General features: G+C 44.3%; 1 protein-coding gene across 2 annotated transcripts in view; it reads right to left on the bottom strand.

The window, feature by feature from the left end:
• Nucleotides 1-14581, bottom strand: part of GNA12 (G protein subunit alpha 12) — a 43409-nt gene extending 28828 nt beyond the window's left edge. For both annotated transcript variants that reach the window (XR_010304583.1, XM_064153654.1), the window contains exons 1-2: nucleotides 13757-14581; nucleotides 1062-1277 (exon numbers count right to left, since the gene is read on the bottom strand). Coding sequence is in view for 1 of the 2 variants with exons in the window: in XM_064153654.1 (XP_064009724.1) it covers nucleotides 1062-1277; nucleotides 13757-14077 (537 nt within the window). In the remaining variant the exon portion in view is untranslated. The remainder of the gene's footprint in view (nucleotides 1-1061; nucleotides 1278-13756) is intronic.
• Nucleotides 14582-16544: the final 1963 nt, after the last annotated feature.

The following is a 16544-nucleotide window of genomic DNA, read 5'->3' as shown; positions in this document are numbered from 1 at the left end:
AGATGAGCTGCATGAGGAAACAAATGAGGATTTCATTCAATTTCTCTGCTTTTCCTTTAGCTATATTGAGCTCCTTTGCAAGAGACTACAGAAAGGCATTTTTCTGTTCTCTGCCTAGCCCTTCTGCTAAACACTGAAAACATCCAGGCATGAAAAATTTCACCTTGAACTGTCTCTTTTCCAAAGTAAAAAGCAGAATGCAATCTGGGGACAGAATATCCAAACCCAAATAATTCTAACTGCAGAGTGATGCATAAATCATGTTAGAATTGTACAGATGAATTTATTAGGACAAGTAGGAAATCATTCCATAGAATTTTCCCAGAACTAGTAACTGTAGTATTAGTTTGCATAGATCATTACCTTGTTTCACCAAACAGGGAATGGGGGGGAGGGGGGGAAGAGATCTCCATCTTGCACATAGGAAGAAAAAGGAGTGGATTATTAACAGCTGTCAGAAACATATTCCATACCAGAAATGCAACAATTTTGGCACAAGAATATGAAAACCAAGTAACAAGAAAGCAAGGAAGATAGCACATTTTTATGCTCACTGTCATCTTTCAGTTGCTTATCCAAGCTTCACTTGCAGACGTCAGGATGAAAAGAAACAGTCAAATAGCAGCAGCAGGAATGGGTGTTGCATTCACTTCAAAAGATCTGCATGCAGGAATAGTTTGCCAGTATCAATATAGTGCAAGCTGGCAGGACTGGAAAGTTACAAATTAAGTGTGCCTTCATCAGTGACCTACTATGAACAGACCTACTGAGCTGCTAAAATATTTTTAGTTCGACCAATTCCTGCCTTTTTTGGTTCCTCTTGCTCTTCCAGTTTATCCAGTCATGTGCACTTTTCCACTCCCTCTTACTGCCATGTAGTTTTTCAAGTTTGGCTCCAATTACCACTTGCTTCTGCTGCTGAAGTGCTCGGATTTACAGCTTTACTGCAAAGAGCTCATAGGATGGCTAAATCTTGCACGTAGCAAGCAGTCTTTCAACTGAAGAGAGATTTATTCAGCAGGGAACTGCTTTCCTCCCACCACAGAGAAGAACATACTCACCAGCTGATACTCGCTGCGACGACTGAAGGCTTCCTTGATTCCCGAATCCCTCCACAGCGCGCCCAGAGCGGGCACATACAGCTGGAAGGTGGCAGGCTCTATGGGCATTCCAGCTTTGTTTTCAAAAGCCATCAAAAACATTCCATGCTTCTCATTCTCGGTGTATTGCCAAGGGATCCCCAGTTTGTCCCGTGCATCAACCAGAACCCTGCAGCCCTAGAGAATGATTCAGATAAGAAAGTCAGTGATAAAAAAACTAATGTGTAAAAGAAGGAGGACTCAGAGATACTTGAAGATTATTTTTTTGGGGACACTATTCTGTTGAGACTGAACTCAAAGAATCATGAAGATTGTTTACTGTGACATCTCTGACAGAAATAAGATATAAAGAGCTTGCTTCTTCAAACAACTCATCCACAATATATTTTTCTGGGTAGAAAAAAGTACTATCAGTAACAAGCAATACTACCAACAGATAATAATAATAAACATTAAATGTTTAAGAAAAGTGGCTTGGAATACCGATAATCCTCACAGCCATAGTTTTAAAAGTAACACCATGCACAAAATCATACTCTTCCTTCTCTGCATTTGGATTTTAGACACTAAAAAAGGCCACAGTAGCTTTTCTCAAGCAGTAGCAGATTGGAAGACCACTAAGAAGTATTGCTGAAGGAACATACTGCGTATTCTGGTGAAGCAAAGTATATTGAGCAGCCAAAAATGAGAAAACTTAGTAACTTTCAGTGCTGTATGCATCCACCAACTAGTCAAACATTTGTGTAAAAAAATACAGCAATTTCAGACTAGCAAGATCCCAACAGCATACTGCTGTAAAGCACAATTTGGACATGATCTACTTCAATGCTACGCAATGCAGCTACCCAACTTCATAGATGTCTTGGAAATCTGCCTCAATTGAGCATCTTCCACTGAGATGCTTTCATGAAAATGGTTACCTACAGCACAACAGCCCAGCAGCAAGCAGACTGAAGACATTGCATAAACACCAAGCTACTAAGCAGAGGAAATCAGGTGCAGTTTTCCATCAGTATCAGTTCACTTATAAAACTTGCCACACATTTACTCTAAGAAGTAACGACAGGTAGGTTAGCTACTCTAACTGTGGAAGAAAATCTGAAAGGAAAGCTATGCAGTTCTCAAATCCAACCCAGGACTTCCAAGACTGCTTAATTTCACATATTGCAGTTTTTATGGAAAAAATTGCATATTTGTGGCACCAAGTCAAACACATGAGGTTAAGTAACTTTGAAACCTCACTTATGATGAGCTACACTTCTATGAACTAGCTTTGGTTGGTCAATAGTTATTTCTCCATAGTGAGTGATATGGTATTGAAGGATACATCTGTTAATGGTGGCAGAGCATCTCAAGTGTCATCTAATCCACAAGTAAAACCTGTGGGTTATATTAAACTACTTTTCTCATTGTGGTGTTCTTTTGAGTTTACAGTTTATGAAAGCAGATTAAAAAAATGAAAAAAAGAACAAAACTGAGGTTCTGTTTCCAGAGCTATTCACATGAGCCTCCACATTGTGGGTCTGATTTTTGCATACTTTCAGGTATCAGGACTGCACATATTTTCTTAACACTTGGACCTTTCACCTCTCCGGCCCTTTAACAGCACCACGCAACCAGAACAGTAACTTTCCCAATGGAAACAAAGATTGGAGAGGAAAGTGAGAAGCAACTTAGTGTGAGTGTCACAGCACAGGAACTCAAAGCAAAGGATCGTGGTTGTCACTATGCCACAGTGTTCCTGAAATGCAGCTTCCCAGAAATGTAAATATTTATGATTCTTTAGTGATTGTTACTTTCTCTTTATAAAGTTGAGAATCCCTCTCCACAATACCATGGATAGACTAAAATTGAATATATTTACAAACTGCTGCTTTAAATTCCAGAAATAACTATCTAGTAACTATGTCATACAGACCAAAGCTAACTTTTATTCCTAGTTACAGTTTATCCCTTTATTAACAAAAGCCTTTAGATCTGCATTGAGTGGTGTTAACAAACGCAGACATGAAGGAAAAAAACCCAACACAACCACCAAACACTTATAAGGTTGTGTCTCTGAATTGCAAATGCTTGCATGATGTCTCATGAACTAAAGACACTTGTGCAGAATATCATCCCGGGTGCAGTTCAGAGGCAATGTCAGTTTCTCCTGCACTCTGAGTCAAGAATTTGAAGATCGAGTTTTTCTCCAAACACTGTGGTCACCAAGATGGGTGGGAGGTGAGGTGAGTGTTTCTAGGTAGTGAATGCCAGGTTTGCTTCTCTTCAGCAAGAAGTGCTCATGAACAGAAACAGTTAACTAGCGCTGTGTATCAGCCAGTGATCACCATCTCTCCAGTCTCCTCGGGACAGAGCTCCCAGCCCACACAGGCCAGCTCTGACCTTTCACCTGCTTCGGCTCCAGCCCTCTGCAACCATCTCAGCTCCAGCTTTTCTATCTTACAGCTCTGGGACTGGCTTAACCCTTACCCACCCCACCACTACCACAGCCCTTACAGAGGGCTGGCGAGATTGCAGGATTCCTCTTGGTTCAGATAAAGCAGCACCAGGACCTTAGGCTCAGAACGAACCCCCCAGCACTGTCACTCTGCCTTTTCCTGCTCCCCCAGGAGATACACAAAGGATTTCTAGAGACTGTTGTTAGGGACTGCTCCACCATTTGTTTGAAGAAAACGACAGAGACCGCTCCAGTCCCAGAATAGTTACTTATCTGCTGGCTGCTGCTCCTTGAAAATGCAGGTTTAGAACTCCCTGGGGCAAGAGAGGGCACTAAACTTCGACCTCACAGACCCTATGTGAGTGCATTAACTACTATAAGGTCACCCATGGGAGCACATAGCGTCAGCACCTTCCTTTGCTTCAGAGTGAAACAGTTACCATAAAATCACACACAGAGGCTGACCTGGGACAATGTGACAGATCGAGATGTAGAAACATCAGCACTAGCACAGACAAAACAGACATACAGAGAAGGTAAATTCTAGAATTCGATGAGGAATATCAGAAATAGGATATGGACTACGAGGAATTCTGTCCTATGCATATGCAGAGGAACAGCACTGCTCAAAAAAAACTCAATCAGAATTTGTAGGACAAATGAGCTTTGAGATATATACACCTAAAACACGTCAGGAGTAAAAGCTTTACACAAGGAGCAAAGCAGACAGTTGTTTCTTCCCCCAGGGCTTAGTGGTTAAAAGTATTTGTGACTCAGCAAGATCTCCAGTAAAGTGAATCTAAGCTCAACATTTCTCCATCTCCACCAAACAGTTCTATAAATGAAGCAAGCAGATGTCAGAAAGATGAGGGGAAAGAGAAAATGCCAAATTTAGATCCCATGTATTTGCTATTCTCACATTTCAGAGTTACTGGTAACAACTATTTTCTGCAGCCACAAAGAGCATTTGATAGTCCTTGCCCCATTACTTTGCAGAACAAGTCACCCTACGAAAGGTCCCTCCTTTCTGAAAACACATTCTAAACACTTTGCATGCCTCTTTCCTCCCAAAAGGCTGTCATGGGAGATGGCCAGTGTCACTTTTATCTGCACAGAAAACTGCTTAAATTTTATAGGTACTGTTGGTGCCCAGAGGTAAGGATTTAATTTGGAAGATTAAATTTAATTAAGATTTCTAGAGTTTTGATTTACTGGCCAAATAAACTATATTGATGAAAACTGAATTCAAACTCAGATACCACTGGAACAAACACAAAACACCTCTAAGTTTTATTGTAAGTACAAGACTTCTGAGTTGTAACAATGAAGGTTAGACTTTGTAGATGAAGAATAAATCAGATGACTTTCTAGCAAGGCTCATTTCACAATAAACCTTCCACTGTGAGAGTTTCTCTGACTTTCTGCTACTATAGGAAATGCCAAAGACCCAATACTGTCAATTACCATTCTGCTTTCAGATTTGGAAGATAGAAAAAACCTGTGGCAACAAGTTTTGATATGAAATAAACTTATGAACAGTTCAACTATGTAAAGCTTTTGTGCTGCAACCAACGCACAACAAAGAATAAACATGAGTCAAAAGCACTAAAAGTCCCAGATAAGCATAGTGCCAGGCATCAGAAAACAGCAAAACAGGACCATACTGGAAGTACCCATTTGTGTGGGAAAACGGGAAGCTCCATTCATTAACTTCCTAATAACTTTTAGCATATTCCAGTCATTGCATAAAGCCCTGGCATGCACAAAACCTGAATGGAAGGGGGGCCGAACAAGCAAAGGTACAAGAGTGTGACATCAAGTATTGTATCTTAAGAAAACACTAAATCTAGAAATCCACAGATTAATAAAAGAATAAATGACTAAGGCATGATACATTAGAAATCTACATAAATTTCTAAGCACTTGGAGAAAGGGAGTAGAAAATGTCCTTTTCTCCATCCCTTGCTACACAAGTATGAATGGTACAGAACACAGTCAACATACTAAAGGTTAAACTCGAAGAAGGGGCTTTCCCATACACCTCCCAATAAGACAAGCTCATTTACATAGGATGTTGGCCAAAAGTATAAATCAAGTCAAACTGATGGAAGAAAGGTCCAAAGAGGACTATTCAATTACATTCCAGATGCAATTCCTGGCTCAAGAAGTTTCCGAAACCAAAGGCTGCCAATAAGTAGAAGAGTACACCGAAGTATCACATCACTCTGTTCTTGTACCATTTTTGGTTGTGGCTTTTCTCTTGTCAGACAAAGCACTAGATGGTTGGTCTGGCAGAGGACAGCTGTCAGGCACGAAGCAGAGTGTTTGCTGCTCACCAGCAGTATGAACAGTGTAGGAGCACTTGCACAAATGCTCATCACTAGAGATGGCTCAAGTATATTTCTCCTCCTTTACTTATGAAAGCATTCTAGCTTTGAAAAAAAAAAACAGGTTGCCTTACATTTTTAAGCAATAATTAATTTGTGGGAATTATTAGAAAGGCTGTCACCAGCTAATGTCACTTGAAGCCTGTGATGCTTGCCAATACATGAAAAGAAGCGTTGTAATATTTAAACTGTGGCTTGATTTAACAATCTTACATCAGTGGTGACACTTCTACATAAAATATGACATTGACATCTGAAATTATTCACATACTCCAGTACTTGAAGGATTTGTTATCCTTTGAATCTCACACATTTTGCCAGATGGACCAACTCAGAGGCCTGGTGAACATGCTGCTCTGGTTAAGCACCAAACACAATAGAAACAGCAGGTTTGGAGATTGTCCAGTCACAAGCAAGGGCAGGTTCTTCCACGCACAAACCAACAGTCAAGTGATCAAAATATTTGATTATTTTAGTCAAGTGTCTAGAGAGAACTTGCAAAACTACTTAGAGTTTGTATACAAACAAGAAAGTGTCCTACAGTGCATTTCCTCAAAATAATTTTAAGGAACTGGGTATGAGATCAGTCAGCAGAGGAACTGTTTTACATGAAATGCTGCAGCACTGACTTCAAGCTTTTACCACCAACATACTGCTCAGCCTTATACAAAGCCCTACATCCCCAGCATCTATATCACTTCCAGAAATGACTAGTGAATAGTTAATCAGGGATCTCCAAGCTGCAAACGACAGGCAACACTGTCTTCTCCTGTAGCTGTAAACCCATGCAAACACTGCAGGCAACAGGGAAATCCAAACCCATTTCCTACTGTGTGCTTTTCCTCACTGTTGTTGACAAGGAACTGGCAAAGTCTGGGGATCACAACTCACAAAGACCAATATAAATCTGAACTAATGCCAAAAGGAGTGCTCCCACCTCAGCAAAATATTTCTGTGCCAGTGGAGCAGTGCAAAGCAATGCAGCTATATGAACACAGGTCAGCTAGATCAGCAAGTTTAACTGTACCAAAACCTGGCAACAACTCCACGATCACTGGTGCCAACAGAGAAAGCTGAATCACAGCCATAGATGGGACTGGACTTCTCAGCAGAAGGAGTTACTGGCAAGTAAAGAAAGATGATAAAATGTAGCCTACATGTATTTTTAGAAAACCTCCCTTAACCTTCTAAAAAAAGACATTTTCAAAGAGTTTTTAAAAGTAAATCTGTCAGTGTTTGCAAATACAGTCACATGCACTTTTCAAGTTGTTGTCTGGCACGGCGGGGAGAAGGTGATCAACTACGACACAGGGATTGCAAGACAATCAGACTTCTACAGCACACCATCGTAAAAGCATTACCGGTGTTTGTATTTGATCTGTGTCCTTGGAACGTTACAACCCAGCAGTAGCAAAGATGCCAATGTCATTAAGGATAAGGTTTCGCATTACAGAGCAGTCTAACAACGAGGAACTTATCAAAGAGGGTATCTCTCCTGGCAGTGCAGTTCCATCCTCTGTCTGATGGGTTTTCATTTGCCTGAGTTCACAAGCCAGCCCAGTGAGCAAACATCACCAAAACTCTAGTCATTTATTTAAAAAGTGGTTTCTACTGCCTGTATTAGTTTGCAGTAAGGCGAGACAGACTCAAGGGCAGGAGCAGCACCAGTTAACCCAGTTTGACAACAAAAAGGCTCACTGGTTATGCACATTTTTTCACCATTCACATATTCCAGTACCACCCAGGTGAGGGCAGGGTAAACAGTAAAGATGACCTACCTTCCAGCACAACACACAAGTAAAAAGTGGGAACAAAGGGGAAGTGTCATTTACTCAGTCCACAAGAACACAAACATTAAGAAACATTTGGATTAGCCACTGAATCTCTGAACTGGGAGCAGCAGGGATGTCTGCTTGTCTGGAAACTCTGAAAAGAGTCTTTGACTGAATCCAGCAAAATGAAGCAGGAGAAAAATCCTCTCACTGCAAGCTTTACTTGCACTAGGCACAAAGTCGAGAGATGACAACCTCTAAAGGGACAACTCATGAAGGACTTTAAAGTTTCAAGTTAATGTTTCTGCAATGACATTACCAGTTTCCCCCACTGCCTGAGACCATCACACGAATACCTAGATCATAATTAGCTTATGCTTGCAATGAAGCAGAAGCAGCATCTGTAGTTCCAAAAGCATCCCCTTGTCAAGTTTGGCGAGATCCTGTCCTGCTGCCCTCATACATGTATTGCCAGAGCACAAGCAGATGAGCACATGTGCTTAGACAGAAGAGGGGGGAGAGAAAAAGGTCTTCAACACTGGGGCAAGACCAGTAAAAACATCTCTGCCCCAAAAATGAGAAACCCCACATGTAAGGTTTTATCCCGTTTGCCTTGAACGTACTTTTTCAAACAATGCATGCTGGTTTGCTCCAAGTTTTCTTGTAAACATTGCTCGAAGCACAATTTGCTCATTTCTTTGCCAAAACGGTTTCAAAGTTAATTATAAAAATATATGGATACTGAACCAACTGAATATAATGCAAGCTCCAAGTCACTAAATTTTTGTCTGGAAAACATCAAAGTATGTGCCTACAGTCTCCAGGGACTAACTCCTGTTCTGCAATACTAATGACTACATCACAAGAGCAATATAAGCTCTATTTTGGAGCAACAATGAATATTTATTACTTACTATTGACCATTACTCCTCTTGCACTGTCCACCATGACGAAGACAGATTGCTCTCTCCTTGCTCAAACAAGAGACACTCCAAATTCAAAGAGACCACCAGAGCTGACAGAATTTATATTGAAGATGCAGAAAATACATCAACTGGAAGTCAATAAGAGAATTATTGATTAAATAAACCTGGAACAGGAAGGCTAACAAGGCTCAGAGGTTGTTTTTCTCTTTTCTACATAGTTTTATGGATATTTTTCATAGCAAAATAACCACTCATGGTAAAAATACAAAGCAAATATAATCCGATTTAAATACCAGTTCTATCATGGCACTTTCACATTGGTACGTTAGATTTAATGGAAAAACTCCTAATTAGCCACACTTCCTACAGAGTTTTCTCCTCCTCATTCCTTTCAAAAGAAGCTTTCCCAGCAGAAATGAGATTGTCACTGTCCTGTAACCGACTACTCAAGTACTGCTAGATCCCAACTCTGAAGTACAGATGGTGTGTTACTATTATCACCTCCTAATGGGTTACCAAATGTATTTGCATGTAAATCCACGGAAACGAGAAGTCAACTACATTTAAATAGTAACTGGAGCTCATACAATAGAAAGATGTATTCTCTCCTCATTTGTAGGCTATTAGATGCTATATCCTTGCATTATAAATGACTAGGTAAATTGGTAACTCAAAGCGCAGCTCCCAACTAAACTGAGGAATATTCCCACTTCCCAGAGCTTGTATTTGTACCTGACTGAAACCTGCAAATTGCAAGCGAGTTTTCTTGTTTTGCCTTTCAACCAGGCAAGGTAAAACTACTTTGATAATCAGAGACCATAAACACAACATAAGCCATTCAAGGTACACACAGAACCTACAACAACCAAGCAGCAGCAATTTAGGACTAGTAGTAACTGCAGAAGTCTGAAGTTCTTAAAATGAATACCCATTTTGCCTGCTTTACTGTCACTTGTTTTCAAGTTGTCAAGGAGAAATGCTCTCAGGCATACCAATACGTATTGCAGTTTAACTTGGAAGTCCCAAATATACATCCTCAAGAAGTTTTCACTCAAAATCTTTGGTTATTTTTTCTCCCACTCAGAGCCCACAAAGTTACACATCATTTCCTGAGTGGCCCTATCCTCTGCAACTCCAAGCTTTTCAATTCCTTAGTCAATCATTGCAATTCAGGCCACACACAAGAAAACACTCACAGACATACTGAAGCATTGAGTTGGTCCTGCCATTTTCAACATGGAAACCAGCATTACCAAAAACCTCATCAGATTATACTTCAGGCTTCTAAAAGCTGCCTTTATTTTTGTCTCAGCAGATTAAAATCTCTCAAACAAGCTGGTGCAAGTACCACTCTAGTGCTTGTAGATGAGTATTTTTCTTATGCAGCTAGGCTGGGTTTTTTCAAGCAGCATGATATTCTCATACTTGAAACAAAAAACATTTAGACAAGGAACATCAGAGCAATGATTCATCAAGTATCTAAGCCCCTTAACTGTTATCAAAGGAAGCAAGTGGAGTAACAAGGCCAACCCATTTGTTTTGGAAGGTATCAACAAATTCCTTCAGCTACAGTTGGAAGGCATCAAAAGAGTCATGTAACACCACCACCAGATTTGAAACTTTAGGTACACAAAACTTTTCCAAGTGTCTCTATATACCTAAGAGTCGCCTTGAAATCCACGTGCAGCAGCAGACCCTGTCCTGTCCACTTCCCTTTTCCAGGTGGGTGTGCTGAAGTCATGAAGCCTGTGTACTCATACCAGAACATTAACACTACTGCTTTTCACTTCAATCATCAAAAAGTTCTAAAAAGTTACTTTGAAACTTAGCCTCGATTAACAAGCAAAACCCTAGTTAACCAATGACTATTTACCTTCAACCAAAGCAAAACTAATGTATTTGAAGACCATCCCACAAATGCCAGAAAAAGCTAGCAAGGCCTTGAACCATCACCTATACTAAATGGAAAAGTAAATCCTGTATCATGGATTTATTTCATTTCAGCATTTTGTTTCTAACTAGGGTTTCCTGAAGTGGGGGATGTGAAGCAGAGACAACAGGGTAAGGGAAGAACTCAGTATTAAGATAACAAGAAAAGCAAGAAGTTGAAAACTCTAAGTGGAAGCTGACACAAATGTCAATTCATACTGCTATTTTCAAAGAGGTTTCAGGTTCTGTTCCCCAAAGCAGTTCCTTCATTCTCCATAAGCTGTATAGATTGCCTAAATGCTACTGTAGTAAGTACTCTAGAATTATCAAGCACTATTGAGAGAGCAGTAATCTTCCTCCTTCAGAGGAGTTTAGTCATGGTTGGAAAATGAAAATTGACCATTTAATCCCAGAGATTTACAGTGCATTTCTAACTCAGATCTCAGTGTTGTGGAAGCTTAACAGAACCATTGTTTGACCATGCTGAGAACTGTGTGGAAAAAGGGGCTAAGGTTGCTGCAGCTGTACTTCCTGACGTCAAAGAGATTTCTATGCTACATGGGAGATCATTTTCATTTCACATTGTCCACATCATATTATGAAAATTCATCTTATATTTTTTCTTGTAAGTCAGATATATAGTGATGGCCACTCTAAATCATAACAGATGATCACCCTAGTCTGAATTTCCTGAAAAAGGGAAAGAATGTGTAAGACTGAAGACTTTCATACAGAAAGACAGCAATCAGGTTCATTTGACAAGTTATAAGGTCAAAGAACCAAAAAGAGTTTACTTGGAAAATCTTGTTTATCCACAACACAAAGTTTAATACAAGAAAGTATTAAGACAGTTACTCTAAAACAAATGTACTAATGACATCACCTTGTTTTGAAAGCCCTGTAATTCTTAGTGTTTGGTTTCTTCTTGATAATTATGGCAGAAGGTCAAGGTGTTGTTTCTTTCAGACAAGCAAAACACCAACAGGACATTGAATCACAGAATGGTTTAGGTTGGAAGGGACCTCAAAGATCATCTTGTTCCAACCCCCTGCCATAGGCAGAGACATCTGCTGCCTTCTCATGCTCCAGACTCAGAACTCCCTCCCACCAGAGACTCAGTTCCCTTTCTTTGCTCTTCTTCTGCATGCTCTTGCCATATCGACCACCTCCAACCCATTCTCCAAAACCTACGGATGAAGAGTGAACTGTGTTTTTCTGTGCAAGAACCATCTCTGTCACCCAGAGAAAGAAGAGAGTGAGATAGATGTGGTCTGCATATGCGGAAGAGTAGCCTAACCTAACATCCCTTCACCAAGAGCTTCAAGGCCAAAACAGCAATCTCTTGAACCACATGAAATCAACTTAAAAGCACTTCCCATTTTTACTTTGATGATTAGGAGGCTTCAAAAACTGTTCAGCTGACAACAGCCCAAGAAATATTGTTAACTACCAGTCCTAAAATCAAAATACCTGATTGTTACCTTGAGGACCTGAATTCTACTCTAGGTTCTGCACATCTGCCCAAAGCCATCCGGCAGGACAAGTGCTTCAAGTGAGTAACTATCCCTCCCCTAATAAAGGTGGAAACATTCACTTGCCTTTCAGAAGCACACTAAGTTTTACTGCTGAAAGCTCTACACCTTCTGCATACACAAAATATGACATCTTATCATACTAGTATTGCTTAGACAAGAGGAAAGAGTCTCAGATTCCTTCCATTTTCACTAGTATTGCTTAGACAAGAGGAAAGAGTCTCAGATTCCTTCCATTTTCACAAACTGTTTAAAAGCCACTGCTACTTCTTTAAAACAGTGGCTGTAACACATCACTGGCAGAGTCAAAATAAGCATTACGACCTCAAAAATCTGAGTGCTTATTTCCAGTGTACAGATGAACTCACACTCTCCTTGCTCACATAACTACAATGAAAGAAAAGCTTCTGAGCTTCAACTCTCTTGCAATTATTGGGCACCTGCAGTCCCAGAAATGGATAAAAAAAATGAGTCAACAATTTTCCTGTTTACTAACAGAAGCAAACGCCTTTCAAGGAACAGTGGCATTCTCTTAAACAAGAGTCACTGTATGGATGCATTTAAGTGCATTATAAAGCTTCCATTTAAAAGCCAAGCTGAAAAATCAGAAGTAACTCTCTCTCGTTATCCTTAACTTGCACAGTTCCCTTTATTCTTCTCACAAACCCATGCCTGTATAATAATGGAGAGTCATTCAGAAAACCACAGACAAGAAAGCAGCTGATTCCAATGCAGACCATTCCATGATTCTATGAAGACATATATGTTCTTAACTGGACTTGTCATTCATCTTTATATATTCTCTGAAATATGATCACTTGTATCTGCACGGAGTCTCAAAGCTTGTTTCCCCAGGAAGAAACAGGATTTGTCAAGGTTGATTTTCCCTATTTGTCTGTAGGCCAAACAGTGTACCTGTAGCCTTTATGTTCTCCAGTCACTAGTGAAATATACTACCAGCACCATAATGCCTGCACACACTGAACAAAAACTTTATTTTTGGTAGTTCTGAAAAAAAGTTACTTCCTTAATCACATCCCACACTACCCAGCTCTACAGGCCGATGCTTCCCCATTTCTAAAGATGCACCAAGTAACAATCACTTGTAGCCACAGGATCTATTTCTTTTTCCATCTCGAGGTACACGGACTCAGGGCACTTGACAAAGGCATGGGGATTCCTCCTTGTTTCTTCAAATATTTAAGTTTCTCCAATTCAGACTTCGAGGATGCTCCCATAATGTTTTTTCCAGAGCGCAGGCCACACCTATATCCTTTTTCCTCTGTGTTTCCACAGAGCTTTTCTCAATCTCCTTTGCAGGGAAGTTTTCTTTGAGCCTTTTTCATCGAGGCCTTCTGATGGATAACGCTGAAAGCTCGCAGAGCCTCGTCTGCCGCAGCCCGCACAAAAGATACACTTCTTCCGAAACACCTGCACCGCAGAAACTTCGTCCCCGAAGTGCGGGAGCATCCGAAAGGTGCGGGCAGAGCGACCCGGGGGAGCAGCCGCTGCCGCCCGGCCCAACTCACATCCTTTTCCGACGGCGATTCCGGGCACGGCCCGAACTCCGGGATGTGCCGGCGCCGGCCTCCATCCACCGACTGCTTTGGGCGAAGGAGGCTGCAGGCGCCACTCCCCCACCCTAGCCCGGGCCCCCTCCCGCCCCTCACCTTGAGGATGTTCTCGTAGATGGTGGCCCGGAACTCCAGCAGCGCCTTCTGGTCGAACTCACGACCGTGGATGATCCGCATCTGCTTGAGGAAAGTAGACTTGCCGCTCTCGCCGGCGCCCAACAGCAGGATCTTGACCAGGCGGCGGACAGCCCGCCTCTCCCGGGCCAGCATCGCGTCGATCTCCCGGCTCCGCCGCCGCGCCTCCCGCTCCGCATCGCGGCTCCGCTCCTTGCCCTCCCGCCGCGTCTGCTCCCCGGCGCGGCCCGTGGCCTCGGCCGGCAGCAGGCAGCGGCTCAGGGTGCGCACCACGCCGGACATGGCGACTACGGGACGGCCGTAACGCTCACAACACCGCGGAGACCCCAGCCAGCTCCGCCAGCATCGAGCGGAGGCCACCGAGACGCTGGGACCCAGGAGGAGGAGCAGCCGCCGCAGCCGGGGGCTAAGGGCCGGGACCGCCCATTCCCCTTCTCCCAGCTCGGCTAGGCGACGCTGCGGAGGGAGGGGAGGCGGGGTGCGGCCCGGGGAGGCCGGCCGGCCGGGGGGAGGGGTGGTGGCGGCGGCGGGGCGCGGCCCACAGACTGCCCGGGGAGGGGGCACCGCCGCCCCACTCCCCTCCGAGCGATGAGAGGCCGCCGAGTTGTCGGGAAGCGGCAGGATAGACGGCCCCAGGCCCCTCGGCCTGGGTTCAAGCAGTGGCCACCTCCGGTCCCCCGGAGGCGCGGCGGGGGGACGCAGAGCCCCCGCGGCCCCCTCACTCAGGGAGCGCGAGCGCCGCCGCCTGCGGATGGGAGGGATCCGCTTCACCCTCCACCCTGTTCATGCTGACTCTCATTGGAAAACAGCAGTGTCGGTCAGCTCTTCCCTTTTCCAATTGGAGGAGTCCTACACTTGAGGCGGGGTTAAGGGCGCGACAGAGCTCCAGGCAAGGCAGGGCGGGCAGCGCCGGGAGGGACGGCACTGGGGCGGGGCCGGGGGCGGAGCTGCAGCGGGGTAGCCGGGGCAAGCGGCCAATCAGAGGTGAGAGGGTGGGTCCGCGAGCGAGGTGGTCGCGGGAGGGGCGGGGTTAGGCCTTTCCTTCGGGGAGGAGGGTGCATGTGTGACGTCACGGCGTGCCCGCGCCGTTGCTCTGGGGCTGCTGGGGCGGTTCAGGGTGCGACAGTAACCGGCTCGGCGTCGCCAACTGGCGCCGGTAGCTGCGGGTATGGTGTTGGTAACGTGCTGGGTAATAAACTGACCACGGGCGGTTATTTCTCACTCGAGTGATTCATCAGTCAAGTTGCAGAAGCCGTGCAGTGATTCGTCATTGGTGACATCATCAAACATGTCTGACTCTTGGGCTATAACAGCCCCGTTCGATGCCGGGCCAGACTTGGGGAAGTGTGGCAGAAAGGGAGCTGGTGATTCGAATTGACAAGTGGCTGAGTATGAGCCAGGAGTGTGCCCAGGGGGCAAAGAAAGCCAGTGGCATCCTGGCACGCATCAGAAGCAGTGTGACTAGCAGGTGCAGGGGAGCAATTGTCCCCGTCCCTTGGCGCTGCTGAGGCCACATCTTGAGCACTGCGGTCAGTTTTGGGCACCTCACCACAAGAAAGACTTTGCAGCACTGGAGCAGGTGCAAAGAAGACAACTGAGTAGGGGAAGGGTCTTATGAAGAAGGGCTGAGGCAACTGGGACTGCTTGGTTTGAGGAAGAGGAGGCTGAGGGGAGCCCTCATCTCCCTTTACAACTACCTGAAAGGACAATAGAGAGAGAGAGGTGCTGGTCTCACAGGTAATTAGTGATAGAACAAGAGGGAAGGGCCTCAAGCTGCACCAGGGTAGGCTTAGGCTAGACATTAGGAAAAAAATATGTCCCTGACAGACTGGTCAGACTTTGGAACAGCCTGCCCAGGGACATGGTTGAGTCACCATCCCTGGGTATGCTTAAAAGTCATTTAGATGTTGTGCTTAGCAATATGGTTTAGAGGTGAACTTGTTCGAGTAGGGTGAATGGTTGGACCTGATGATCTCAAGAGTCACAGTATCACCAAGGTTGGAAGAGACCTCACAGATCATCAAGTCCAACCCTTTACCACAGAGCTCAAGGCCAGACCATGGCACCAAGTGTCACGTCCAATCCTGCCTTGAACAGCTCCAGGGACGGCGACTCCACCACCTCCCCGGGCAGCCCATTCCAGTGTCCAATGACTCTCTCAGTGAAGAACTTTCTCTTCACCTCAAGCCTAAATTTCCCTTGGTGTGGCTTGAGGCTGTGTCCTCTCGTTCTGGCGCTGGCCGCCTGAGAGAAGAGGCAACCTCCTCCTGGCCACAACTACCCCTCAGGTAGCTGCAGACAGCAATGAGGTCTCCCCTGAGCCTCCTCTTCTGCAGGCTGCACACCCCCAGCTCCCTCAGCCTCTCCTCACAGGGCTGTGCTCCAGGCCCCTCACCAGCTTCGTTGCCCTTCTCTGGACACACTCCTGTATTTCACCATTTGTCTTGAATTGAGGAGCCCAGAAGTGGACACAGCCTGAATGATGCCAGAAGTACATGCAGTCAGAGCGCTTCAGCATCAGCAGTGTCTCACTAACTCAGTGTTTAAAACTCTGGCAGGGTTTGTCTGCAGGCCGAAGCTGGAAGCTCTGCTGCCCCTGGGAGTTGCTCCCAAGAGGCTTCAGCTTGTACTGGCAGCAGCATCCAGCTGCTGCCTGGAGAGTGGCAGAGGCCTGCATGGAGCCGGCCCAAGGGCTGATCCCGTGACTGGGACACGCTGCAGCACCTGGGGCTTGTCTGCATGAGATTTA

This window comes from Pogoniulus pusillus, chromosome 13, assembly GCF_015220805.1.
Source record: "Pogoniulus pusillus isolate bPogPus1 chromosome 13, bPogPus1.pri, whole genome shotgun sequence".
Taxonomy (NCBI): domain Eukaryota; kingdom Metazoa; phylum Chordata; class Aves; order Piciformes; family Lybiidae; genus Pogoniulus; species Pogoniulus pusillus.
Note: the sequence above shows the minus strand (reverse complement) of the source record. Positions and strands in the feature narration are given on the sequence as shown.